The sequence below is a fragment of the Microchirus variegatus genome, assembly GCF_963457635.1.
Source record: "Microchirus variegatus genome assembly, chromosome: 6".
Classification (NCBI taxonomy): Eukaryota; Metazoa; Chordata; class Actinopteri; order Pleuronectiformes; family Soleidae; genus Microchirus; species Microchirus variegatus.
The window spans coordinates 31,942,811-31,970,070 of NC_139807.1; the positions used below are offsets into that span (position 1 = coordinate 31,942,811).

Sequence of the window (27,260 nt, forward strand, 5' to 3'; positions counted from 1 at the left end):
ATTTATATCAGGTAATATCAAATAAATGCTTCTAGAAGTCCGTCTAAACTCTAAACTACATTTACAGCTGAGTTACAATGAGAACCTGTTCATTACCAGTAAAGAAGTCGACAGCTGATGCTTGTGGAAAGCTCCACAGAGATCTGGTGACTGAAAACATGGAACCAAATCAAAGCCATTTTGGCAGGAAGTCATGATGTTCAAATCCACAGACGTACGTACGTATACACCGGGCAACATATACTGTACTGGGCAGAAAGTCTGAGGGCACCACTGGCTTTTTTGGCGATCTGGATCACCAAAGATCTGCCATAAATCAACGCTAACTTACTTTAATATCCTGTTGATTGATAAATGACCCAGCACAGATTAGCACAGATTAGCACAGATTAGCGGTTGGTGACAGATCGGAATGCACAAGTGAAAGCTCTGACTGACAGCGTCCGTACTGTACGTCCATCATAGAATGACAGAAACCCACTGCAGTGCAACAGGTGCAAGGGTCATTGTATTGTATTACACAACACACACACACACACACACACACACACACAAAAAGGACATCCACTCCTAAATTAGACCTGAGTCAAGTGACAAAGGAACTCTGGTGCGCGCACGCACACACACACACACACACACACACACACACACACACACACACACACACACACACACACACACACACACACACACACACACACACACACACACACACACACACACACACACACACACACACACACACACACACACACACACACACACACACACACACACACACACACACACACACACACACACACACACTGGCTGTATTGATGTCAAAGAGTAAACTGCTGATAAACCCTGTGTCTCTCATCATGTGCTACCAGTAAAAAGACCATTTTCACACAGTGAAATGATGACGGGGTGACATTAAAGCCTCCTCATGTCAGTGCAGGGCAGATATAACCGGAGCGGCGGCCATTCTGAAGAAAGCCATAGAGGACAAATAGATTACGTACGCTAAAAAAACGTGACAAGAAACAGATTTGACCCCGTAAAGACGCCCGTGCTGCAAACATCTTCTAAAGGTCATGAAACCTTTCCCGTAAACCGCAGACGAGCTAAATTCCACAAATCCTACTTCATAATTTTGGGTCGAGAACCCAAATGAAAACAGGCACCAAGGATCTTCGCGTTTCCTCTCTCCACAACAATAACATGTGCACGGACTAATCTGACTCTGCTCTGCAACGATGACCTAATCTGAATGATGGGAACTTAATAAATGACAGGCATCAAGTTCTAATCATTCTAGACCTAAAAATACTCTTAAAACCAGTGTTTCCCAACCCTGGTCCTCAGGGAACACTGCCCTGCCATGTTTTACATGTTGCCCTTTTCTTTCCAAATAATTTCACGTTTCAACTTCTGTTAAAAAAAAAAAAATGTTTTAACCTTTTTGTCATTTAAAAACAACACAAAAATGTTATATTTCGATTTTTGTAAAAAAAAATCCCAAAAATGTAATGTTTCAACTTTTGTCTTTTTTAAAATTTATGTTTCAACTTTTGCCAATTTTTTATTTAAATGCAATGTTTCAACTTTTGTCAATTCTTTTTTATTTCATGTTTCAACTTTTGTCAAAAAAAATGTAAATAATACTTCAACTTTTGTGAAAAAAAAAAAAAAAATGAATGTTTCAACTTTTGTCTTTTTTTAAATGAATGTTTCAACTTTTGTCAATTAAAAAAAATAATGTTTCAACTTTTGTCAATTTAAAAAAATAATAATTTTTTAACTTTTGTCTTTTTTAAAATTAATGTTTCAACTTTTCTAAAAAAAATAAATTAATTTAATGTTTCAACTTAAGTCTTTTTTTTTTCTTTTCAAATGAATTGTTTCGACTTTTGTCCAAATTTTAATGTTTCATCTGAATCAGGTGTTTTTGGAGCAGGGCCACATCTAAAACATGGCAGGGCAGGTGTTCCCTGAGGATCAGGGTTGGGAAACACTGTGCTAGACAATCTTAGCGCAGGTGTAACGACAATCATCGTACTTCCTGGCAGTACCGCTGTCCAACTATACATGGATCTGGAATATAAAAGTGATTTCCATTACACTGTGTTCTGTAAAACTTGGCAGCAGATGTGCACAACACGGCGTGTGGCTCCATTATCGCCTTCCTCGGTGTATTCTTTCCTCAGGGACAGATGCCAGGAAGACGACACAATGGCGGAAAGTGAGGTGTGACTTGTCTGATGACCGGCGGGGGGGTTAGGGGGGGGTTTGGGGTGAGAAGGTCACTTGTACTTTATCAGGTCTGCAGGATGAACACTGGACAAAAACAACCAGGAAGAACCAGGAACAGACGAGCACAACAGGAACAAACACACAAACATTACGCCGGTGTCCTCTCGCTCAAGGTCGGCGCGATTACGACGAGAAACAAACGCCGTCAACAAAAAGGATGACGATAACTTTTAGCTCGGCACGTTTACAACAACAACAACAACAACAACATCGTAGCTCAACTAACACTGTTTAATTTAACTGTCCTTGTCCACACAAGCACTTTGAATGAAGTGTGTACACAGCCACTAAGCTAGCCACCTATAACGCCTCCTATTAGCTTGTATTTGGCGGCTAGTTGTTAGCATTTGGCGCTAAACATCCTTTACCTTTAAAATTACTGTTGGTTTCCTGAATTGATTTGATTCCGATTCCGATTAATGTCTCAATTTAGATTTATTTAGCGTTCATTCAGTTTCTGTACAATTTTAAGAGATTTTCACAGAACTAATGCTGCAAATTGTATAAAATGTGAGTCTCTCTAGTATGGAGGACGAGAATAATATCAATAAATAAATAAATACAGGAATAAAAAAATAAAAAAATACATAAATAAATAAATACATGTAAAGCATTTCTTTATTTCTTTATGCATTTATTTCTGGATTTATTTATTTATTGATATGTCAGTTCTCGTCCTCCATACTCGAACCTGATGTATCAATAAAATATGAATATTTACCGCAGTCATAGATGATAATTCACACTTTAAACCAAGTTCAAAATGATCCATCCTACGATTCCTATCAGACATTTTAAAGCAATTAACAGTTTATCCAGCAGAGGGTGCAGTGAGGACAGCTTGACTAGCATCCATGTGCTCTTTGCTCATTAAGAAGACAATAATATATATGAAAATATGAAACTGTGCTCCTGAGCAACCACTCAAAACAATAAAAACAGGAAATGACAAACATTTAAAGGGCCACTTCATCCAAAAATTATTATGAACAGACGTCTCAACCGTTTGGTAGAGGCCTGCATCTGAAATACCGTAGGGTCTAATTCCACGTTATTGTTATCATAAATAAATAAATAAAATAAAATAATACAATTAAAAACTGGTGCGTACCTTAAAGGGTTCAAACAACGTGTTAGTCCTACTTTGTGAAATAAGATCTTGTACAATTTCAGTCGCACGAACATGTTTACATGTATTTTAATAGTGTGGTTTTTAGTCTTTAGACCAACAGAATTATTTGTTTTGTTTTCTAACGTCACGCTAACAGCATTCAGCTGAGGTGGCATCCATTTCCATTCCTCGACGTCCCCCCACCCCCCCCCCCCCCCCACCAGCATTACTGCCACCAATATTCCTGGTTTCCCTTTGAAGCTGTGTTATGCAACAGTCGGCGCACATGGTTCCTTTTAGATGTCGATATTTTTAGACAAACACAGTAAAGAAAGAAAAAAAACGTCTAGTCAGAGAAGGCGGAGGGAGGGGGAGGAGGAGGAGGAGGAGGAGGAGGAGGTGGGGGTGAGGTTTAAGTCAGCACTGCAAATATTAGAAACAGCGCCGTACACAACATTTCAAGCTTCATAAATGCCATATGTGTAGGAAACCTTACACTAGAAAAACTACCGCGCGTATTTTTAGAGCGACCGTAAAAAAAAAAGTGGAGCAACAAGATCGTAACGACAACTCTGATGAAACGATGAAACCCCCCCACCCCCCCACTCTCACCGCAGCATTGTTCACTTCAGGGCAAATTACTGAGGCTGATTTCAAAACATAAATTGAAAACATACAACGGGTCGACCACATGTAACTGGAAAACAGAGATGCATTAAAAAAAAAAAAAGAGGTCCCTTTGGAGAATTACACATTCCTACGCTTGAAATCAACCCACTGTCAGATGAGTTCATCACAGTTTCATAAAGCTGACTCATGAAAATGAACCTAAAGCATCTGTGCGATGGAATTCGCCTCGCAAACATTGAATAGAGTTTATGTTATGTCACTTTAGATCAGTGCTTAAAATTATACTATAAATAGTATAATTTGCCTATAAAAGTGCACCTCTGCATAACATTGTACGCTTATTAACATTAAAGAGAACAAAATATAGATCAACTTACAATTAGGGCTGTCAAAAGATTAACATTTTTAATCAGATTAATCACAGGGTAGCTGTGGATTAATCACGATTAATCACCATTCGTAAATTTGCCAGAAAAATTTGAATTTTCTCTTTGTATATTTGTAGGAACAGAGAGATAAATAAAGTATGTGAAAATATAAATGTAAAGAACAATAAAATACTGTAAATAACTTTTTTTTAAAACCTATACAAACTTAGTAAAACATAAACATTACGTTGTAAAGAACCCACATTATAAGACAATATAAATATATAGAAAAAATAAAATACTGTAAATAACTTTTAAAAAAGTATACATTGCGCTGTAAAAAACTCACATTATAAACAAAATATAAAGTATAGAAGTTAAATAGTTTTCTTGGAGGTACTAAATCCATAGCAGGAAATTAGTCATCAGCACCTTTGAAGCACTGCTTCTACTAGTTAGCGTTAGCATCAGCTAGCATTCTGACGCTAATGTTAGCTGACAAAGTGGAACAATTTCTTTGTAATATATTTTCGCAAATAAGCACGTTACAATGTCAAAGTGTGTTGGAATATGTTGGTTTGATATACGTCCAAAGGACTGTTGAGCTTTGAACACTAATAAGAAAATTTATGGATTTATGAAAGCAGCTAGCTAACTAGCTAGCGGCTATTTGACGAGTGCTTCGAGAGAGTTTGCCCGTCATATAGCTCTACATGACGGGCATACTCTCTCGAAGCACTCAGTAAATAGCTGCTAGCTAGCTAGCTAGCTCTGCTACATCAATCACATTTGTGATATAGCGTTTATGAGGACGGAGAAAAAAAACGGCGTTGACGGAGAAAAACAAACAGCTGGATCTGCCGGCAGTAATCCTGAATGAAAATAGTAGCATGCGCCACCGCTAGAATTGTCAACATGTGACGTAGGTTAGCATGTTCGTTACTTTCACTTACGCTAATTTGCATATAGTGGTGTCCCAATTCCATAGGGAAGCCACTTCCCTCAACGAGGGGAATTTACGGGTTGAGGACACTCCAAACCAAGTGGAAATTTTAAGGGGCAGAAATGGGACGGGGCCCTAAAAAGTGCATCAATTTGTGGATGTGGATGTGTAATTTATTCTATTTAAGAAGGACTGCTTTAGTCAAAAGTAGGTTAACAAACAACATCAGTTTCTGAGCATAAACAAGTTGAAACATAGTTCAGGGGAAAAATGATGTGCAGTGAAATATAACGAGTAGAAAACTTCCAGAGAAAGTCCATGGACTTTTCCCGGCACCGGTTAATAGCCGGGCCTCTACTTGTAAAAACCCATATTAAAACCATGTGACTAATACAACACCAGCATAATCCAATAAATAACACGAGTGCTGTGATGACATGTGTCAAAACTGCAGCGACCGTGTAAAAATGCTCGAGGCGTTTTTTGGCTAAAACCATCAATGACTCCCGCTGTAGGAAGAGGCTTCATGTCAAGTGTGAGCACGTCGACTCGCAAACTCCACAGTTACACAATTCATGTACAGTGTTCTATATATAACACACACAAAAAAGTGTCTCCTGACAGAAGCAGACATGGTGCTCGACCAACACCAGGGAAATGAAGTGGAAATGTGAAAAAAAGACGATAGAAAACTAAATAAAACAAAAACAAGAGCGGTGCAAATGAAGGACAGTAACCACAGACTGGTAGACCATAACAATATTATGTTCTTATTGTGACATTTGTGACAAACAAAAACCAGCGGTGCCGAGGTTCCACCTGGTCTGAGACGTAAACGTAGAAAAGTGAGCGCACGAAAAGAACTGAGGAAGTTAAACCAGTGATTATATTTCTGCCAAAGTGAAGATATATATGCGACTACTTTCTTGGCACGGACAGACTCTGACTAAAACTAACTAAAACTGTTACATAAGTCATATTCACACTGGTTTTCACGGAAATAAAGTGAGTAACTCAAGATTTAGTCGATCAAATCCATACACACAATCCCATTCTTGTGCCTCTCGTATTTTTGTTCTATCAAAAACCATGATTTTCCTCACAGAACCCACTACACTCTTAGAAAAAAGGGTTCCTTCTACAAGGGCTGAGGTTCAACCTGGAACCATTTTGCTTCTTTCCTGAAGAAAGGGTTTTTCAAGGCTTCTTCGTAACACTAATGGTTTCAGTAAGAACCCTTTAAAACCCCTTTCCTGAATAAAGGGTTTTAAAAGGGTTCTTGGTGGAACCCTCCAAAAGGGTTTCAGGTGGAACCTTTATAAAAAGGTGTACAGAGCCACAACCAAACTACATCCAATCATGTCTGTGTTTTCACTGTACACTCTTAGAAATAAGAGTGCTAAGTAGAACCATATAAGGTTCTTCGGCTTATCCTCGTAGGAGAACCCTTTTTGGCTCCAGGTAAAGGTTTCACCTGGAACCCTTTTGGAGGGTTCCACCTGGAACCCTTTTGGAGGGTTCCACCAAGAACTCTTTTAAAACCCTTTATTCAGGAAAGGGGTTTTAAAGGGTTCTCTGGATCAAAATGGTTCTTACTGGAACCATTAGTGTTACCAAGAACCCTTGAAAAACCCTTTATTGAGGAAAGGATTTTTCAGAAGCAAACGGTTCCAGGTAGAACCTCAGCCCTTGTAGAAGAACCCTTTTGCAACCCTTATTTCTAAGAGGCCTGGCTCATACTCTCTTCATGCACGTGTCTGCAGATGTCCTCACACCATCACTAACCCTCCTCTCACAATCGTGTTCTTTTCGTCAATTCAACTTTCAACAATTCATTGATTCATCGAGAAAATAATCTACATATCAATCGATTATGAAAATAACCCTTAGTTGCAGCTCTAGTTTGGAGTTTGTTAGCTTTCCTATAACACTTAGATCTACGTGTATTTGACAGAGCATGAATAAAGATGTGTGGTGACTCCTCATTGTCCCCCCCTGCTGGACACTGAGTACATTTTTAAGATCTGTGAGTGAAACAGTGACAGAAACTCTCCTCCGTGTTTCTACAAACAGAACAAAACACAGATTGACTTTTCCTCTCCGCTCTACAGTCGTTAAGCAGAGAAACTAAAAGGTTGTTGTGGTTTTTCTCTGCGCTCACTCGGGGGCAGAAGTGAAACCGAGGCCGACGGTGAATGAGTTTTGCCGGAGCCCCCGCTCTGCAGCGGAGGAAGCACCTGTACCACGTTATCTCAGAGCGCTGCAAACACGGCGTGACGTAGGAACGGCCATTGTACTGATCGACGAGCTCAGGACAAAGCTGTTTATCCTGCTCTTTCATTCATCGCTGCATGAGCCGCAGGAGTGTTTTCATCTCACGTGTTTACGTTTTACACATGAAATAATAATAAAAAACAAGCATGTTTATCCACGATCGTCTGATTCAGGTACGAGAAATGACTCTGGGAAAGAGGTCGGTGATTAAATAACAATAATAACTGACTGTGTTCCAGTGTTTTTTTTTTTTGCACCCTCGTCATTAAAAATAATTTTAATCATGTCGATTATTCTCTCGATGAATCGTTTGGTCGATAAAATTGGTCCAAAAACGATGTTCTCGAATGTCTTTGTTTTTGTCCACAAACCAAAATGATTCAGTTTTAATGATTTCTTTGTTTATGTGGAGCAAAGAAACAAAGAAAATTCACATTTAAGAAGCAAAAACAATCAGAAATCTAGTTTTAATCATTGTTTTCTGTGCTTTATAAGTCTGGTCGATGCAGGTGAGGTCTCTGAAAGTCAAACTACGCCAACGCTGCACCCACGTCTTCATTTTAATGAATTGCATCTGCTCCATTTGCACCTATAATCATTTACATGTGGACGTTTTTAGCGCCCAAAACAGAGAAGTTTGATTATGTCCTGTTTCTTCGCCTGTGAAAGAAAAAAGAAGTGTATTATCATATGCACAGGGGAATAAAAACACAGCGGTTTAGACCTAGATGTGTTTTAATTCTTACTTTGTCTCTCAGCACAAATTATAACTCAAAGTTTCCTCCTGTCTGTTTTTGTCAGTTTGTCTGTTTTGCTTCTGAAAAACCCTTTCCTCAATAAAATTCCACCTGGAATCCTTTTGCAGGGTTCCACCAAGAACCCTTTTAAAACCCCTTTATTCAGGAAAGGGGGTTTTAAAGGGTTCTCTGGATCAAAATGGTTCTTCCTGGAGGTAAGGTAGATACCTCAGCCCTTGTAGAAGAACCCTTTTGGAACCCTTATTTCTAAGAGGCCTGGCTCATACTGTCTTCATGCACGTTCTTCTGCAGATGTCCTCACACCATCTCTAAGGCTCAATTCAGTAACCCTGAGGAGAAAACGTCGTTTTCGTCAACCTCAAAACTGACCCGAGCAGCTGAACAGTTGAAGCATTAGACCTGAAATTTAGTAATTTAGAGGTTTCTCTTATACGTATGGAGTCTAAAATCTTTACATATTGATCTGCTGTCAGAGTTAAACCACGCGGTAAATGAATGCGTGAGCAGAAACAGAACATCTGCTTCTGTTTTCACAGAACTACAGTATAATATAATATACGACACATCCTTTACGTTTCGTTGGTCACCACTTCGTCGCCACAATCCAAACATTTTTGTGCATTTTTCCCTTTGACATGATGTCTTTGGAATGTGAATGTGAGGTCGAAACCTCACGTTAAAGGTACATCACAGACTACGTCATTGGTGACATGGTGTCTGCAGGTTTTTCTTCTTCTTCTCGCCTCTTGAGTCCACTCACTCCAGCTGTGAGACATTCTCGAGGAACAAATGACTCTTTTTCGACATTTTCCATCGTCAGCTGTGCGGCTTCGAGAAGAAGTTGCGATGTCACGCAACTTAATAGCGCGATTACTGTAAAGGCAGCGCTTATCACTTCCTGTTTTTTCCTGTTTCTCTCTGGCTCTCTGCTCAGTGCGTGTCATGCTGTGTTTGTGTTATTACTGTACTGCACTTATGTCTGTGAATCTTCTCCGTCATCCGTTCTCATAACGACAAATACCTGGATTAAACTGAAGAATCCACTATCTCAATTTAAGAACCTAAGAGAAGAAGTGAGACCGAGGGAGCTTCTAAGAAATATTTGCCACGTCACAGGCGTTAGCGTGTTTTCTTTTCGAGTAATATATCGTGTATAAACACGACTTTTCTGGTGGTATCTGGACACTGTGTGAGCGTAGAATGTCGCAGGAAGATCATCAGAGGCTCCACATCCTGCACAGCTCCAGCCGTTTACTCTGCACACGACGTTAACACACAGTCGAGAGTGAGAGGAACTGAGCTCGTTGTGGTTTTAAGCTGGAACTGAGTAAAGGCAGAAGTGAGACTGATATATATATATACATATACATATATATACATACATACATATATATATATATATACATATATATACGTTTTTATTTCTTTTTACTCATATTAGAGCGTAATTTTAACCTTATTGTATTTTATTTGATTAGAGTCTTACTTATATTTAGAGTGTTTTTTTTTTACCATATAGTATTTTATTTTTTATCCTATTTTTACTTTATCTTATCTTTACGTTTGTTGTTTTATTTACTTGTTATGCCCTTGCACATTTCTGCACCTCTTGTCGCCTTAACTGACCTGTTGTAAATGTGTAATAAAGTAATTCAATCCAATTCAATTCAATATATACATATATATATATATATATATATATATATACACACAGATATACATAATATAGTAAACGACTGGTGGACCACAAAGGTACTGCAGGTGAGCCATGAGAGGTCATAAAAATGAATTAATATGATTTATTTAAAAAGTTGCGTCATGTGAATTCATTATTATTGAGAATTTATAAGAAATGGCTGCATGGACGAATCTGTGCTCCCTGCAGACGCCTGACCGTAAATATCTCGTTGTAATACTTCATCAGAGCTGCTGCGATTAAAGGGTTTTTTGGCGCGTCGCAGGAGATTTTTCATTGTTTCTTAAGTTTGGGGGAGTAGCTGCGAGTGAAATCATTTATGGTATTCCACATAAAACTCAAATCCAGCACGCTGAGCCTTCATTTCATCCTGTGTATTCCCATTTCCTTGCTGCGCGGAAAGTTTCCAGCTTTGTTCTCCTGGTGCGTTCGAGCGTCTCTCTGGCACGCGGAGCGTTGATTACTCATGTGTGGATCTTCCTGACAAACACATGATCCCATTCTTCCCTGACACTATGCGACGGCATTCTCGCTCATCTGGAATGCACTGTTTAATTCTTCTCACAAACATCGCGAGTCACGTCGACGGACGGCGACTCGAGTCAATACCGTCCAGAGATGCAATCGTGCCGGATTGCTAATCCGTCTGTGGTTTGGCTCGGAGCCCAGCGGAGCGTTAAGCAGAGCTGCTGATTGTGAGCAACGAAAGTTCAGCTTTGTCATGATTTGCTTATCCAGGCGGCTCAGAGAGACCAAGGCCAACTCGCATGACTCCTCAGAACACGACTTCTTCTTCTTCTTCTTCTTCTTCTTCTTTTTCTGAAGCGAACTGAACCTGAGTGAGGTCATCGAAGCATTCTTCTGCTGGAACAATCCAGCAGGAATCTTCACTCGTCTCCACCCCGGCAGTCAACGCTCTCTGCACGACACCGTCAGTTTTTACAGCAGACAACACATTTTTACAAATCAAGTGTCCTTCCTGGAACTGAAAGCCACTTTTCCTCATTACAGCAGGGATTTAGAGGGGGGGGGGGGGGGGGTGACACCAGTGTTTACAGTTTGGTCAAGTCATGCAAATTCCTTCATCAGAAGAATTTGGGCCCCGAGGGGAGATTCTTTCAGTTTAACTATGACACACACTTGGTCTCACTTAGAAATGTCCTTATTTTTGAAGGAAAGGCATTTTTTTTTTTCAATGAATATAACATTAAATGTATCATAAATACACTCTATACATTATTAATGTGGTAAACGACTATTCTAGCTGCAAACGTCTGGTTTTTAATGGAATATGTACATAGGTGTATAGAGGCACATTTCCAGTGTTCTAATGGAAATGGGTTTGCTAATGGCGTTAGAAGGCTATTGGATGATTAGAAAACCCTTGAAAACCCTTGTGCAATGATGTTAGCGCAGCTGAAAACAGATTTATTTGGAATAAAAATCATTATTTCTAATCTCGTCAATGTCTTGACTATATTTTCTATTCATTTTGCAACTCTTTTGATGAATAAAAGTCTGACTTTTAATGGAAAACACCAAATAACAGATTGGTAATTGGTGATAATTATCCTTCTGAATAGTAGGATAATTTATAACTGAAAAAACAGTGTAATGTACAGTATCTGTGTCTACAACAGAGAAAGATATTGTAATTATGGAATACTCAATTATATTTGTTTAGAGCTGAAACGATTAATAGATTATTCATCAATTACTAAATTAATCGCCAACTCTTTTGATAATCGATAATCGGTTTGAAGCTTTTCTGATTGTTTCAGCTTCTTAAATGTGAATATTTTCTTGGTTTCTTTGCTCCACATAAACAAAGAAATCATCAAAACTGAATCATTTTGGTTTGTGGACAAAACAAAGACATTTGAGAACATTGTCATTTCCAGGTTTGACAAACACTGATCAACGTTTTTTAGCATTTTCTGACATTTTATGGACCAAACGATTCATCGATCAATCGAGAAAATAATCGACAGATTAACCGATTGCGAAAATAATCGTTAGTTGCAGCTCTATATTTGTTTATAGAACAAATGAAGAACATGAAGGACAATGACTCTTAAGGCCACATTATTCTTCTCTGACTGCGTAATGCGTTGTCTGACTGCGTAACCACACTGCAATTTCCCGCCCGATCAGTAGGGGTCACTGCGCAAGGTTGTTGTGCTTCAGGCTACAGTGAGCAATGGCGTCCGAGAGAGAAAGACGTTTCTCACTTTTCTGTGTGACGGAACGCAGTTTTAAGATAATTTGAGGAGAGAAATTGGCCATTTAGAGTCTAAACATGTGCCGAGTTTGTTAAGATATGACGTATTTATAGTTTGGCAGCGACGTTGTCGGCGGTGATCAGCTCCGCCTCTGTGGACGCTCGGTGCGCGCTGTGAGCCGGCACAGAGCAGCGTTAGCTCGACACCGAGCTGTCCTGAGGACCAATCGCAGCCCTTGCCGTCTCCGTTGTCCCTTGACGGAGTGACGGAGGACTTTACGCAGGAGTATAAATTGGGCTTTACTCTAAAATAATCCATTTCGTAATGGAAACGCAAACCTAACCGCGTCCAAGCGAGTTGAGCTGGGATCATACGTGGAAAAACGGGGCTTTAGATTAGTGGATAAACCCAGTGAGTGTTCTGACCTGTGGTGTTTCTTTGTGCCTGAATCGCGGCGTCGCAGACGAGACGGAAATAAAGCGAGTCGGAGGAAGTAAAAACACGACACCTGCATGCATCGCAGAGTTATACGACTCCGTTTAAACCCTGGATAAATCCAGAGTTTGAATATCAGTCTGACCGACACCATGATATTTTGGTATTTTACAAGGAGAAGGCTGAATGTCGAGTCGTGTGTCTGCTGGTGCACTTGCGTCTAATAACACTTTCTGGCCTCTGGTCGCTGTGGTGGACATCTGTGAAAAAAATTCCGTCTCTCTACAGTAATTATGGCGACCGGAGCATGTCTGAGTTAACAGAGGGACAGAGAAGCAAATGACCGGCGTGGTATGCGGTCAAAGAAACAGCTCTGACTGTGAGTGGAACACACAAAAAAGAAAAAAACCCACATCACATTTCGTGTGTTTTCGGACTGCAGCGGCAACAGCGCGACTATTGTGCAGCGTCTCGCCCACAGCCGCAGCATGTGAGGCGACGCAGAGATGCAGCGCTCTGAATATTAGACTGTAACACACACACACACACACACAGTGTTTTTTACTGCTACACACCTCAGGCTAAACAAGTGTGAAGCGTGCGTCAGCGACGGATTCATGAAAACAAACTCAGAAGTCGTCAAAGGTCGACGAGCGACAAACAGCCGGGTCGTGGCTTTTTTTCCGTCGCATCGTCTCGGCTGCTGTTTTGAGATCGTTTAACCTCAAAGCGCTGACTAAGAGTGTTTCTCCAAAACGTCCGACCCACATGACCACACGCGAAATACTTGGTGAAGGCAATTTAAAATAAAAAAAAACATAATATGTTAACCAGGCACGCACGAATTACAACAGATTACAGCTGCGAGGGACATGAAAGTGAACTCTAATCATACAGTCGAGCAAATTAGCAAAAAAAATCATTCAAAATTGGAAAGAAGGACCAATATTTGGGTGAGTCATTCTTTTAAAAAATCCCATTAGCGATGTATATTTCAAAATGGCGCCATTTCCAACCATTTTTACATCATAATTTCATTTCCTGGGTTAATTTCAGTGATTTTGGAGGCAAAAATTCTAATGAATAAATCAGAAATAGCTTTTATATCTCTTTTAGTTTGTTGTATGCCATGCTGAACAAATAATATGTACAGTAGTAAGGAAAGGATTCAGCTCCTCTGGAGCAAATACAAGGACCATTTCTGTACATTTGTAATCAACGTTTTGCTGGAATAATGTTGCGTTTGTGCATCTTTTATCACATTATTTTAGAAAATATTCTGAGTAAATGGCAGAAAGAGGATATGAAAAGGATTTCTGATTTATTCATTCGAATTTTTACCTCCAAAATCACTGAAATCAGCCCAGGAAATGAAATTCTGACGTAAGAGAGGGTTGGAAATGGTGCCATTTTGAAATGTACATGGCTAATGGGATTTTTTTTGAATGACCCAAGAGGTTCTTTCCACTCGTGAATGTTTTTTGTTTGCTAATCTGCTCGACTAAATTAGAATGTTTACCTCATCATTTGGCACCAAAATCCCTGAAATTGGCTCAGGAAATGAAATTCTGACGTAAACGACGGTTGGAAATGTACATTTTGAAATTGGGATTTTTCAAAAGAATGACCCAAGAGGTACATTCAGACAAATATTCATATGTTTTGGCAACATCGCTCTAAACACTGGCAAGACATTTTCTCCACCTTATCTACAATTACAGGAGTTGTGATTCCACAAAATTCATTCACAAAAAGACACTTTGGTCTTCGCCAACCTTCTTTCCCTCAAATACACAATGGGCCAAAATGTAAAACTTGGACAAAGTCGTCGGCCAACACTGATATTTATTCACAAACTCTCCCTCATTGAAGGGTTCCGGCTGATTTCACGATCTCTGCTGCCACAATAAAACTAGCCTTTACAGCAACTTTGTGATGTGGCTTTTTTAAAACATGGTCTGTTGTGAAACCAAACTTCTTTTCATCTCTTCTACGTTCTGGCATCTTTGAGTAATGTCCAGGTCCTTGTACTTGTCGTGATGTTTTGTATCATGGTGGCGTCTAATTGGTTTTAGCCACGTTGGCTCCACAAACAAGACAAACAGGTCTGTCTTTTACATAATTATGTAAACAGATATTCAGTCTCCCACCTGTCCAGAAAGTTCAAGTTTTCTGCCTTGGCACGGTGCTAGTAGTAGCATAGCGATGCTATCACTGCTGTCAACAGATCCATAGTCCACACACTCGTGGTGTATAGCAGCGGGCCAGGCCCTAGTAATCATTTAGTATTGCTTTGTGGGCCAAATAACACTACGGGTTAAATTTGCCAGAGTTTGACACCCTTGTTCTACATTTTTTAAAACTTGAAAAAATTAGGTTGTGATTCCGTGGAAAATCAGGAAAGTTTGATAGGATTTTGAGCCTTTTATTGTCCTACACCCTTAGAAATAAGGGTTCTAAAAAGGGTCCTTCTACAAGGGCTGAGGTTCTATCTGGAACCATTTGCTTCTGAAAAACCCTTTTCCCGAAGAAGGGTTTTTCAAAGGTTCTTGGTAACACTAATGGTTCCAGTAAGAACCATTTTGATCCAGAGAACCCTTTAAAACCCATTTCCTGAATAAAGGGTTTTAAAAGGGTTCTTGGTAGAACCTTTATAAAAGGGTTCTACCTGGAGTCAAAAAGGGTTCTCCTATGAGGACAAGCCGAAGAACCTTATATGGTTCTACTTAGCACTTTTATATCTTAGAGTGTATACACTCTTAGAAATAAGGGTTCCAAAAGTGTTCTTCTACTAGGGCTGAGGTTCTACCTGGAACCATTTGCTTCTGAAAAACCTTACCCGAAGAAAAGGTTTTTCAAAGGTTCTTGGTAAAACTAATGGTTCCAGTAAGAACCATTTTGATCCAGAGAACCCTTTAAAACCCCTTTCCTGAATAAAGGGTTTTAAAAGGGTTCTTGGTAGAACCATTACAAAAGGGTTCTACCTGGAGCCAAAAAGGGTTCTCCTATGAGGACAAGCCGAAGAACCTTATATGGTTCTACTTAGCACTTTTATTTCTAAGAGTGTATACACTCTTAGAAATAAGGGTTCCAAAAGTGTTCTTCTACTAGGGCTGAGGTTCTACCTGGAACCATTTGCTTCTGAAAAACCCTTTCCCGAAGAAAAGGTTTTTCAAAGGTTCTTGGTAACACTAATGGTTCCAGTAAGAACCATTTTGATCCAGAGAACCCTTTAAAACCCCTTTCCTGAATAAAGGGTTTTAAAAGGGTTCTTGGTGGAACCCTCCAAAAGGGATCCAGGTGGAACCTTTATAAAAAATTGGAGCCAAAAAGGGTTCTCCTATGAGGACAAGCCGAAGAACCTTATATGGTTCTACTTAGCACTTTTATTCCTAAGAGTGTAGTTAATGGCACACAATTTACACCAGACTGAGCTCAATAATGGATAAATTAGCATAACATTGTACGCTAAGGTCGCTAACCCACTAACCCATTCTTTTATTGTTTTATGGTAATATTGTTCTGTAGATGTTCTGAGATTTGGTGTTTCTTACTATCAAACACTGACAAAGTTTGAGATTAGTCAGACTTAGAGCGTTATGTCTTATAATGCAGAACTCTACGATTAATACAAGCATTTTAATGGAAAAACAACATCTGAGTGCAAAGGGTTTGAAGGAATCGAATTTGAAAAAGAAACTAAATTTGATAAAAACATGCAAAGGATGTTATTAACATTTCGAAATTCTTCCAACATTAAACACGCAGTGTTTTCAATTAAACGAGCAAAGTCAGAAAATAAACAGTGAACACTGCAGTGATTCCCGGCATCTGTGCGGCACATTTCACATCTCTGCTCTGAAGTAAATAACAAAAATATGGACAAAAACGAAAATAGAACAACATTGTTCAAAGCAGGTAGAAGAGTACGAGGTTCAGCACATTCAGCTCACAGCAACAGATAATTAAGACAATGCAAGATGAAAAAAGCTGACGCGACTGTTGTGATTATAGTGTGATCAAATACCAAAAGTAGAAGAAAGAAGAAAGGCTGAAAAAAGTTTTTTTACGCATTTTTTTGTGCAGCTAAATTCACTTCCTGTGTGCAGATAAATGTCATATAGACCTTAAAGTCTTAATCAGCACTATGTGAACTCTTCTGTCAATGTTTGTTTAAAGGTGCCATATGTAAGAATGTGGCCAAAAACTGTTACTACACTCAAATTCAAAATACAGAGGTCTTTTAGGTTTCGTTTTTTCGCTGCCATTGTAGCTCAGACGTACAGTAACTGGCAACCCATGGTCGCTCGGCAGCTGAGACTCTACTGACTGCAATGATTGGTAAACGACGGTAGGTGGCGCCACATGCGAAAACATGATTTTGCAGTCTGCAAAAGATTTTTTTTTAAATGCGAATATTTTGTCTGTACTGTTGTTGTTGGTGAGTTCAGTTTGTTATATGAACATTATTCCTGAGTCTCTGTGACATATTAGGAGGATTTTATGATTTATTACATAATGCACCTTTAATATTACAGTTTTAAAGTTCCCATATTATAGCCTATATCTCCAAGTAAACTTTGGTCAAAACACCTTAACGATGAAGCACCACAGCAGTTCAATCACCCTGAAACAAAACAGTCCTGTTCAGAACGCTCTGTTTAGTAGTATCTCTTTAGGTCCACCTTAAAGGTCCACCTTAAAAAAAAAAAGTAAAACTTAAGGAACAGGAAATGACATCAGCCACAGAGGCTACTGGGAGCTAACAGCAGTTAGCATTTGGAAAAAGTGATCATTAGCAGGCTCTAGCAGGCACATTGTCGTCATATATGACATGTATCCAATGGACACATAAATCCTCTGAGGCTGGAAGTTTGTGGAGAACTCTGTGCTGCACTGTGGAGACAAGAAGAGAACTTTTCAAGGACTTCGTGGACTTCAGGTTTTCGGATACCGTTGCCCTCTCCTGCACTCTCGTGTGTTTTACGGACAAAGCGGAGACGTCCCAGTGAGTGTGGAAGTCAACATCGCGTCTTTTATCTCCTGTACTTAGACTGAGTACGACCACAAAAACATGACCGAGTCATCTTTTTTCACACTTTGCCGACTGATAGGACCCAAATATAAGGATGTAAATGATTAAAAAGTAGATTTTGCACAATATGGGACCTTTAAGACTGTGGACAAAAGAGACAGATGCTGCCACTGTCAAACCTCTGATTCCAGAATGACAGTACAGTATATCCTCTCTATGACTTTATGCCAACGTTTGTTTTCAGACAAAAGCCGTTAGATTCTTCACATTCGCGCCGACGGAAAAAAGCGCCTGCCCGGAACCTCGGCGTGTTTACAGTACAACCGTGAGGACTCGCCGAAAGGGCGAGACTGTGGAAATTTACTACGTGCACAACTTTACCGACTTCCATCCACAGACGCATCTCATCCATAACAGATGAGGATCCGAGCCGGTTCCTATCATCATCACTTGCCCCGAAAAGAGATGAGAAACACATTTTTCCACGAGCACAAGTTGTAAATGCTTTTTCTTGGTGCATTCCTCATCTGTGGATATTTAGTTTGCTGGGGGCCTGTTGTGACCGCAGAAAAAGGGCTTTTTTTTTTCGTGCTCAGCTTCATCCACTGCCTTCTGCAGATGTGCTCCTTAGTGTCTGTAAATGACTCATTTTCTCTTTTTTTTTTTCACAAAGTAGAGAAAATCTGCAAATAATAAGGGTTTACATACCAGGCCCAAACAGAGCCAAAATGCAAATTGCTCAGTGGGTCTGTTAAACACTATGGTGTATCTTCATTAAAAGCTTCAAAGCTGGAATTTCATTTATTTGGCTCTTGAGTTCGTCACACACACACACCACATAGTAAGAAAGCTACATTTCTAGAACGACCCCATCTTTCCTGTAATTTCTTCCTCCGCTGGGTGTTTTTATATATATATTTATATTTATAGAGTTGTGCAAAAGTTTTAGGTTAAGATTAGGTTAGGTTAAGTTTTTTGTTTGTTTTTTCTCTCTGTCAAATTCTGAAAAAAAGAAAATATGTATGCAGTTTTTTTTATTTAAAGGAAATATTTATGCAGTTTTTTTGTTAAAAAAAAGAAAGAAAATATGTATGCACTTTTTTGTTGTTTTTAAAGAAAACATATTTGCATTTTAAAAAAAAAATATATATATATGCAGGTTTTTTTTAAGAAAACATGTATGCGTTTTGTTTTTTTAAAGGAAATATTTATGCAGTTTTTTTGTTTAAAAAAATAAATAAAATGTGTATGCAGTTTTTTGTTATATATGCATTTTGAAAAAAAATATATATTTATATTTATGCAGTTCTTTTGTTTTTTAAAAAGAAAATATTTATGCAGGGTTTTTTTTTTTTTTAAATGTATGCATATTGTAAAAAGAAAATATATGCAGTTTTTTAAAAAGAAAATATGCATGCATTTTGTTTTTATACATTTTTTAAAAAGAAAATATGTATGCAGTTTTTTTTGTTTGTTTTTTTAAAGAAAGTATGTATGCATTTCTTGAATATAATTTATTTAAAAAAAAACAAAAAAAAACTGCATATATATTTTCTGGATGTGTTCCAGTAAAGTGAAATATAAATAATTATCCACTATTGTCGTTATAGCATTGCTAAAACAACAAATCTAATGGCGGCTTAAGATTGCTGCACAGTGCTATATGTATGACTCTCCAGTATATACTACACATGATATACTACACGTAATACAATATACGACACATAATACAATATACTACACATGATATAATATAGTACACATGTGCCGTACGTCTGCCTGTTCCTCAAAAGAAGGTCATCTGTGTACATTTCAGCAAAAATGCTCGGCATCTTCCAAGAACACTTAAAGAAAATTCCCGAGCATTGAAGGCATCCTGAGACTGAGTGACTTCAGTGAGAAACATGGCTCTTTGTTCCTCTTCACACTCTGGGGATCGATCTACGTCTCAATTTCAGTCCAGGCTGACGCACGTATAACGAAGAAGCATCGGAGGGAACACTTCAGCGAGAAAAAGAAACGGTATGCAGGTCCTGACATCTGGAAACGCTACGATAATTGATTGAGCTCAAACTTGTGCAAGTGTTTCTATATTTAAACGCAACGAAACCAAGACACGAGCGCTTCATCACGCTGAGTCACTGCAAGGTTAAATACCAGAGTTAGGGTTCAGGGTCTCGTAACAACAAGAACATCCACTTCCTACGTTACTGTAGATAACTGTAGATAACACACACACACACACACACACTCACAATTATTTACCCATTTATTTTAAGTTATGTTTTGGCCGTTTTTGTCTCTTTGTATGATTGTGTGCATGAGTCGATCAGCCGTTATATATTGTCACAAAACCACTGATTGATGTTTCTCCAGCCTCGACGCGATGTCCTCAAATGTCTCGTTTTGTCCACAAACCAAAATGATTTAGTCTGAACGATTTTAATTGTTTTATGGAGCGAAGGAAATTGACAAAACACTTGTTTTCATTCTTCAAACCCACGCAAACTCTATTTTATATCTATTATCAAAATAGTCGATGATTCATTTAAGAATTGTGTAATTGTTTCAGGCCGAGAAGATTAGAGACGTTTCAACATTTTAACATCTGAAACATCTGAAAATGTCAGTATTAATACCTGATTTATGTCTATGTTACCATGGAGTAAATCTGGATCTGGATCTATATTGATATGGTGGGAAACTGAGCAGCCTTTGCACAAAAATAATGTTTATTGGCACCGTGGGGACCACGTTCGGGACCAAGCATAATGTCCCCGCAGGGAAAAATGTCCCCATAATAAAGGTGTTTTGCTAGGGGGTGGACCTCACAAGCATAGAAAGACAAGTGTGCACACACACACACACACCGACACATCAACATGTCTTTACCACATTGTGGGGACCACGTTGGGGACTGGGCATAATAATGTCCCCACGAGGAAAAATGTCCCCACAAAAAAGGTGTTTTGCCAGGGGGTGGTCCACACAAGCAAAGAATGACAAGAGCATACACACACACACACACACATCTTCATGTCTTTACCACATTGTGGGGACCACGTTCGGGACCGGGCATAATAATGTCCCCACAAGGAATAATGTCCCCAAAAAAAGAAATGTCCCCACGAAAAAGGTGTTTTGCCAGGGGGTGGTCCACACAAGCATAGAATGACAAACAAACACGCACACACACACATGCACACAAACATCTACATGTCTTTACCACATTGTGGGGACCACGTTTGGGACCGGGCAATATAATGTCCCCACAAGGAAAAATTACCCCATAATAAAGGTGTTTTGCCAGGGGGTGATCCACACAAGCATAGAAAGACAAGCGCACACACAGACACACTCGCAGACACATCTACATGTCTTTACCACATTGTGGGGACAACGTTTGGGACCGGACATTATAATGTCCCCACAAGGCACCATAATAAAGGTGTTTTGCCAGGGGGTGGTCCACACAAGCATAGAAAGACAAGCGTGCACACACACACACACACCGACACATCAACATGTCTATACCACATTGTGGGGACCACGTTCGGGGCCGGGCATAATAATGTCCCCACAAGGAATAATGTCCCCACAAATAAGGTGTTTTGCCAGGTGGTGGTCCACACAAGCATGGAAAGACAAGCGCGCGCACACACACACACTCACACTCGCATGCACACACACACACATCTTCATGTCTTTACCACGTTGTGGGGACCACGTTCAGGACTGGGGCATAATTATGTCCCCACAAGGAATAATGTCCCCAAAAGGAGAAATGTCCCCACAAATAAGGTGTTTTGCCAGGGGGTGGTCCACACAAGCATCAAAAGACAAACAAGCATGCACGCACACACGCACATCTACATGTCTTTACCACATTGTGGGGACCACGTTTGGGACCGGGCATAATAATGTCCCCACAAGGAATAATTTCCTCAAAAGGAGAAATGTCCCCACAAAAATGGTGTTTGCCAGGGGGTGGTCCACACAAGCATAGAATGACAAACAAACACGCACACACACACATGCACACAAACATCTACATGTCTTTACCACATTGTGGGGACCACGTTTGGGACCGGGCAATATAATGTCCCCACAAGGAAAAATTACCCCATAATAAAGGTGTTTTGCCAGGGGGTGATCCACACAAGCATAGAAAGACAAGCGCACACACAGACACACTCGCAGACACATCTACATGTCTTTACCACATTGTGGGGACCACGTTTTGGACCGGACATTATAATGTCCCCACAAGGAAAAATGTCCCCATAATAAAGGTGTTTTGCTAGGGGGTGGACATCACAAGCATAGAAACACAAGCGCGCGCGCACACACACACACGCACACACACATGTACATGTCTTTACCACATTGTGGGGACCACGTTTGGGACCGGGCATAATAATGTCTCCACAAGGAAAAATGGCCCCATAATAAAGGTGTTTTGCCAGGAGGTGGTCCACACAAGCATAGAAAGACAAGCACACACACAGACACACTCGCACACACATCTACATGTCTTTACCACATTGTGGGGACCACGTTTGGGACCGGACCAACAGACTCCAGAACAGGAAGACGCTCAAACCGCTCACTCACTTATTTGTCTATTTGTGCTCACTTTGCAGCGATCGCCTCATAAATCCTGCTGCACAAACAAGAGTCCGTGTAAAACAATATCTCTTTGGCAGCAAAGAGTTCAGCTGGAGCTCTGAACTCACTCACTCATTCACCATCATTTAACCCAACTTTGATAATCCACATAGGATTCTGTAGGCGTGAAAGGAAAAAAAGAACACCACACATAATCTAAACACAATATGTTGTGGAATGCGTGATGTGTTTAAAATAAATCTCACAGCTCGTCGTGGCCCGAGATATCTGACCCACATGATGCAACACCTGTCGCTCTGCTCTGCATCACTTTTGAAAATAAATGATACACAGCTTGTTCTTGATCTCCGGCTGTTTTGACCTAGAACGCACGCGACGGTTATTTTAGCGCAGTACGTCAGACTGCAGACATGGATCCTGTGCTGCACGCAGATCCTCTGCTCTCTCTGGCTCACAGATCGATCGGTGAAAACATTTCTTCACGATCCCTCGACTGCAGTTTCCAAAACACGTATTTCTCTGTGTTAACGCTGCACGATATATTGTTAAATGATTTGAATGAGGAAACAGAAGTCCGTCTGCGGTTGAGCGTTTACAAGCAAAATGGACGTTGATGAAAACCCTGGTGTTAGCGACGAGAACCGCGTCACCAAAACCACCCGAGCTAGAGCCGAAAAAGGTTAGCATTCGGCTCACGATCGCAGCGATGTCGCTAAAGACTCCTCTGTTAAATGATGAGATTTTAGACATTTCCTTTGCTAAATGTTGGCGATTAACCCACATTTTCAGGATTGTCAAGTCTTTTTAACTGTTCTTGGCTTGATTATTGTGCCTCTTGTGATGCATTTTCCCCGGTTACGACGTCACAATTCGAGCTAGTGGAAACACGCCATATGTCACTTAACCTCTTCTTCACGGTTGCCCCAGGTTACCGGGGGCAGCGTCAGACGCAGCGACAAAAGCATCATAAAACCATATCTAACTTTAACAAACACGGACATGCTGCATACCCACAGAAAGGTCAGAAACTCAGCTAAAAGCTCATATAAACCATTCTTATGTTCGGCAAACACAGTTAAAACACAGATGGATCAAACAGCAGGAGCGGAAAAAAAACCATTACAGTGCACACATTGAAAAAGCGGCACCAGAGCGTCAGCGTGATTATGTAAACAAAAAAAACACGTGTCGGCTGGAAAGCGGAGAACCCACAGATTGCAGCGGTAACAATTTCATGACTATGCGACCTTTTTAGACCAATAGTGACATGTAAATAAAATTAAACAGGTTTTTAATAATTTGGTACCTAAGAAATCTCAAATGGCACAGACGGTGCCAAACTGTGCCAAACGAGAGAACGCCTAGACATCTCTTTACTAAAACCTCTGTAATTTCACTCTGCTTCATTTCAGCAGCATCAGACTTTGCACAGCTCATGTCCACATGTTGTTACATGACCTCCATGTGTTTTTAAAGCTCCTACTGCACATTTTAAAGGTGATATTTGCTTTAATATGCAATATTCTTTTAGGCGAGAGAAAAAATTCCTTCATTTATGCTGTGTTCCAAGTGCATTTACTCTGACACAGTGGCATCTACAGTGAAACTTACACCTCTGGTGGAATCTCACAAGTGTTATCTGTAGTTTGATACCAAGATAATCCACATAGAGCTTGTAACTGCAGAGGTTTACTCTGTTTAGTTCGGAAATTTCATTTTTCGAGCAGGGACTCCAAAAAGAGGGTCAGGGAAGAAGTGGTTAAGCCACTACAAAAATAAAAAAGCCCATTATGCAGGGACGTGTTCAGGCACTTCACTCGAATGCCGAATTGAGTGTTTCTAATCTTTTGTTCATGAGTCCAAGAAAAAATTGTGCCAGAGAATCGTAATCTTAATTCTAAGCAACAAAAACACAGATGATTCACATTTTTCCAGAATGGTACAGCCCTTAACCAAACAAAGGGAAAGATTTCTTAATGATGCCTCAACTTCAAAATCCAAAATATCTATCACTATTCATTCCACAATATTCAAAATCACAAAAGTGCAACATCCAATTCATCATAAAGAAATGTCAAATATGCAACAACAAGTCACAGTTCCAGGAAATGTATCGATGATATACTGTAGCTAACGCTGTTGTTTCCAGAAAATGTATCGCATTAACCCGGATGTCGGATTCCCCCAGATTCTATATCAGAAACGATGCCCTGTTTGCCCTCAGAGACGATCAGAGCTGACATGAGACACAGATATGATGCCTTTTTTAAAGACCTGGCAACCTTTTCAAGCATCGAGTTTCCAGTGGGAATACGTTGCACTGTTGTTGCATAATGAGAAACATCAAATAAAGTACTAAAAAACATATTTCTTGAAAAAATATATTTTTTTTTTACAAAAATGGCATAAAATACATTTAAAAAGAGTGCAAAAATGATGCTTTGTGACAATTATGAGTGATACAGCAATCACAGAATGATTTCCTGACCATATCGCGCTGCTCTTATATTCATAGGATTACTGTAAATACAGTGTTAGGATGTAAAATCATTTAGCCGTTTTCCTCTCCTCTCGCAGAGCCAAAGCCTTTCTGGGCCAAAGCCCTGGTTTGTACGTATACACTTTAAATACAAACACTGTTATAGCACTTCTGTTTTGCATAATTATTGCATTTCCTTGTTTGCAGAATGTATGTAATGTTAGCATTCACGTATGAAACTGCTTAACCGTCATATGAAGAAAGTGACGGCTGAGTGTAAAGTTCATAACAACCAGGACACAAACACCACTCGCTAACTAGAACATCACAGATTAACATACAACTGTTTGTTGTTGTTGTGATCCAGACAGCAAAGGTCTCAGTGACAATAATGATGTTAGACATCAGTTCATCAATGATACTCAGAGTTTCATCACTCATTCCTGTTAGTCATGAAGAGCACAAGAGAAGAAAGGTGATAATCGTCTGTTCTTATTAAAGCTGCAGTGAGGAAGTTCTATTCTGACAATGGTTTGAATCACATTTGTTTAGATTTAAACGCTGCACACTAAAGCTATAGTGTCGTCCTAGTCTTAATCAAACATTATTGATTAATTAACTCTAACTAATATTCTGTTGTTTTTAAAAACCATGGACAGTGAGCGTCAGACTCTGCTCCTGTTATTTCATCACTCACCATCTCCACCCCCTGAGGAAAGGCCGTTCCCTCCCAGTCCTTCTTGGGGAATCTCTGGATGATCTTCCCACATCCTTCTCCTGAAGCTGCAGACAAAAAAAAGATGAAGAAGAAGAAGAAGACGTGTCAGTGCAGAAGATGAAGACGAAGATGAAGATGAAGACGACAGCATCGTGGCGTCTTCTTTGATGTGAGAAAACACAAAGTAGATGCAGTTTGTTCTATCGTTTCTACGAGATAATAAATAAATAAAACACGTCAAAGAAAGCACTCAATAAAAGACAATACAAAGAAAATGTGAAACGATTCTGTTCTATTTCTTTCAGGGATGTCTTTAAATACGTAGAAACTACTATTACTAATTACTAATACTAATTAGTACTATAAGTACTAAAGTACTAAAGTACTAATTAGGACTGAAGAATTGATCATTTAAAAAAAATAAAAATAGCTACCATTTGAATACCATTCCACTTTTTACAATGCAAAACTAAATTTTAGAAACAAGTAATTTTGTTCCGTTTTCTTAGTTGCATTATAGGCGTTCATATATATATTAATGATGTAATGATCTGTTTTGTTTTCAATATATCAAAAATCAAGTCACGATTGCATTCTTTTTTTTAAAATATTTAAGAAATCACAATTAGATCCAGTTTAAAAGTAATTATTCCACTTAAGTGAGGCTCTTCTGAACTTATTAATTTGTCTATTTATTTCTAAATAAACTGAAATGTATGCCTGTAGAACCGATTTTTTTTAGAACCGAAAAGATGATAATTATCTGACAAGCAAATACTGGAGGAGGAGGACGGATAATAATCATGTTCTCCACTGTCATCACATTTAGCACATTTACAGATCTGATTATTAGTCGATTTAAATCTCAAAATGTCTATATGTCAACAAAATAATAATAATAAAGTTTTGGAGCTAAATAGCATGTTATGGAGCTCCAAAACTCCCATTTGTAATAATTTTAAATACCAGATTGCAGTTCTACAGTTTAGCGTTAAGTAATATAAGCGTTAATATAATGTAAATTAAGCATTAATGTGATTTAAGCGTTAATATAATAACGCTTTATAATTTACTGGGTAATTACCCAGAACTTTGGCCATTGTTCTTACCTTTTAATTACAGGTTAATACCATGTAACACATTTCTGTTACCATATATTTACTGGGTAAATAGCTAGTAATTGGGGGCTGTAGCTACCTGCTTATTACCAGCTTATAACCCAATAATACACTAAAATTCAACATATAGAAACCAGGTAAATACCCAGTATTTTTGTTTACACTTAAGTTTACTCAACAAGCTTAGTCGCTCCTGGATTAAAACTATCAACTGTAATTCATTGCGGGGCCGCCAGAAATGTTTCTGCGGGCCGCCATTGGGCCCCGGGCCACACTTTGAGAACCAATGCGTTAAGATATTTGCTGAGTCAGCTGTCATTTGTGAATACACTTGGTTAAAGATCTGCAGCCAAGTCCAGCAAAACTACAGAAGAAGAAGTGTCTTCCAGAGACAAACGATATAAACCAGAACGGAAAAGTTGAACTCGCCCAAACGTGACATAATGACCTCTTTTGTGCTTTTGCCAGAGTGAAAATTCTTCACTATGTCATTATTATTATCATCATTGTTATTATTATTCCAGTCTACATTTGGCCAACTGTGTGATT

The 27,260-nt window shown here is 39.3% G+C and overlaps 1 protein-coding gene across 1 annotated transcript in view; it reads right to left on the reverse strand.

The window, feature by feature from the left end:
- The window catches only part of sbf2 (SET binding factor 2), a gene marked incomplete at its 5' end in the record, with an annotated part of 128,264 nt that overhangs the window by 81,623 nt on the left and 19,381 nt on the right, over positions 1 to 27,260 (reverse strand). The window contains 1 exon segment of the mRNA XM_083890897.1: positions 25,573 to 25,658. Within this exon segment, the coding sequence (XP_083747023.1) occupies positions 25,573 to 25,658 (86 nt within the window).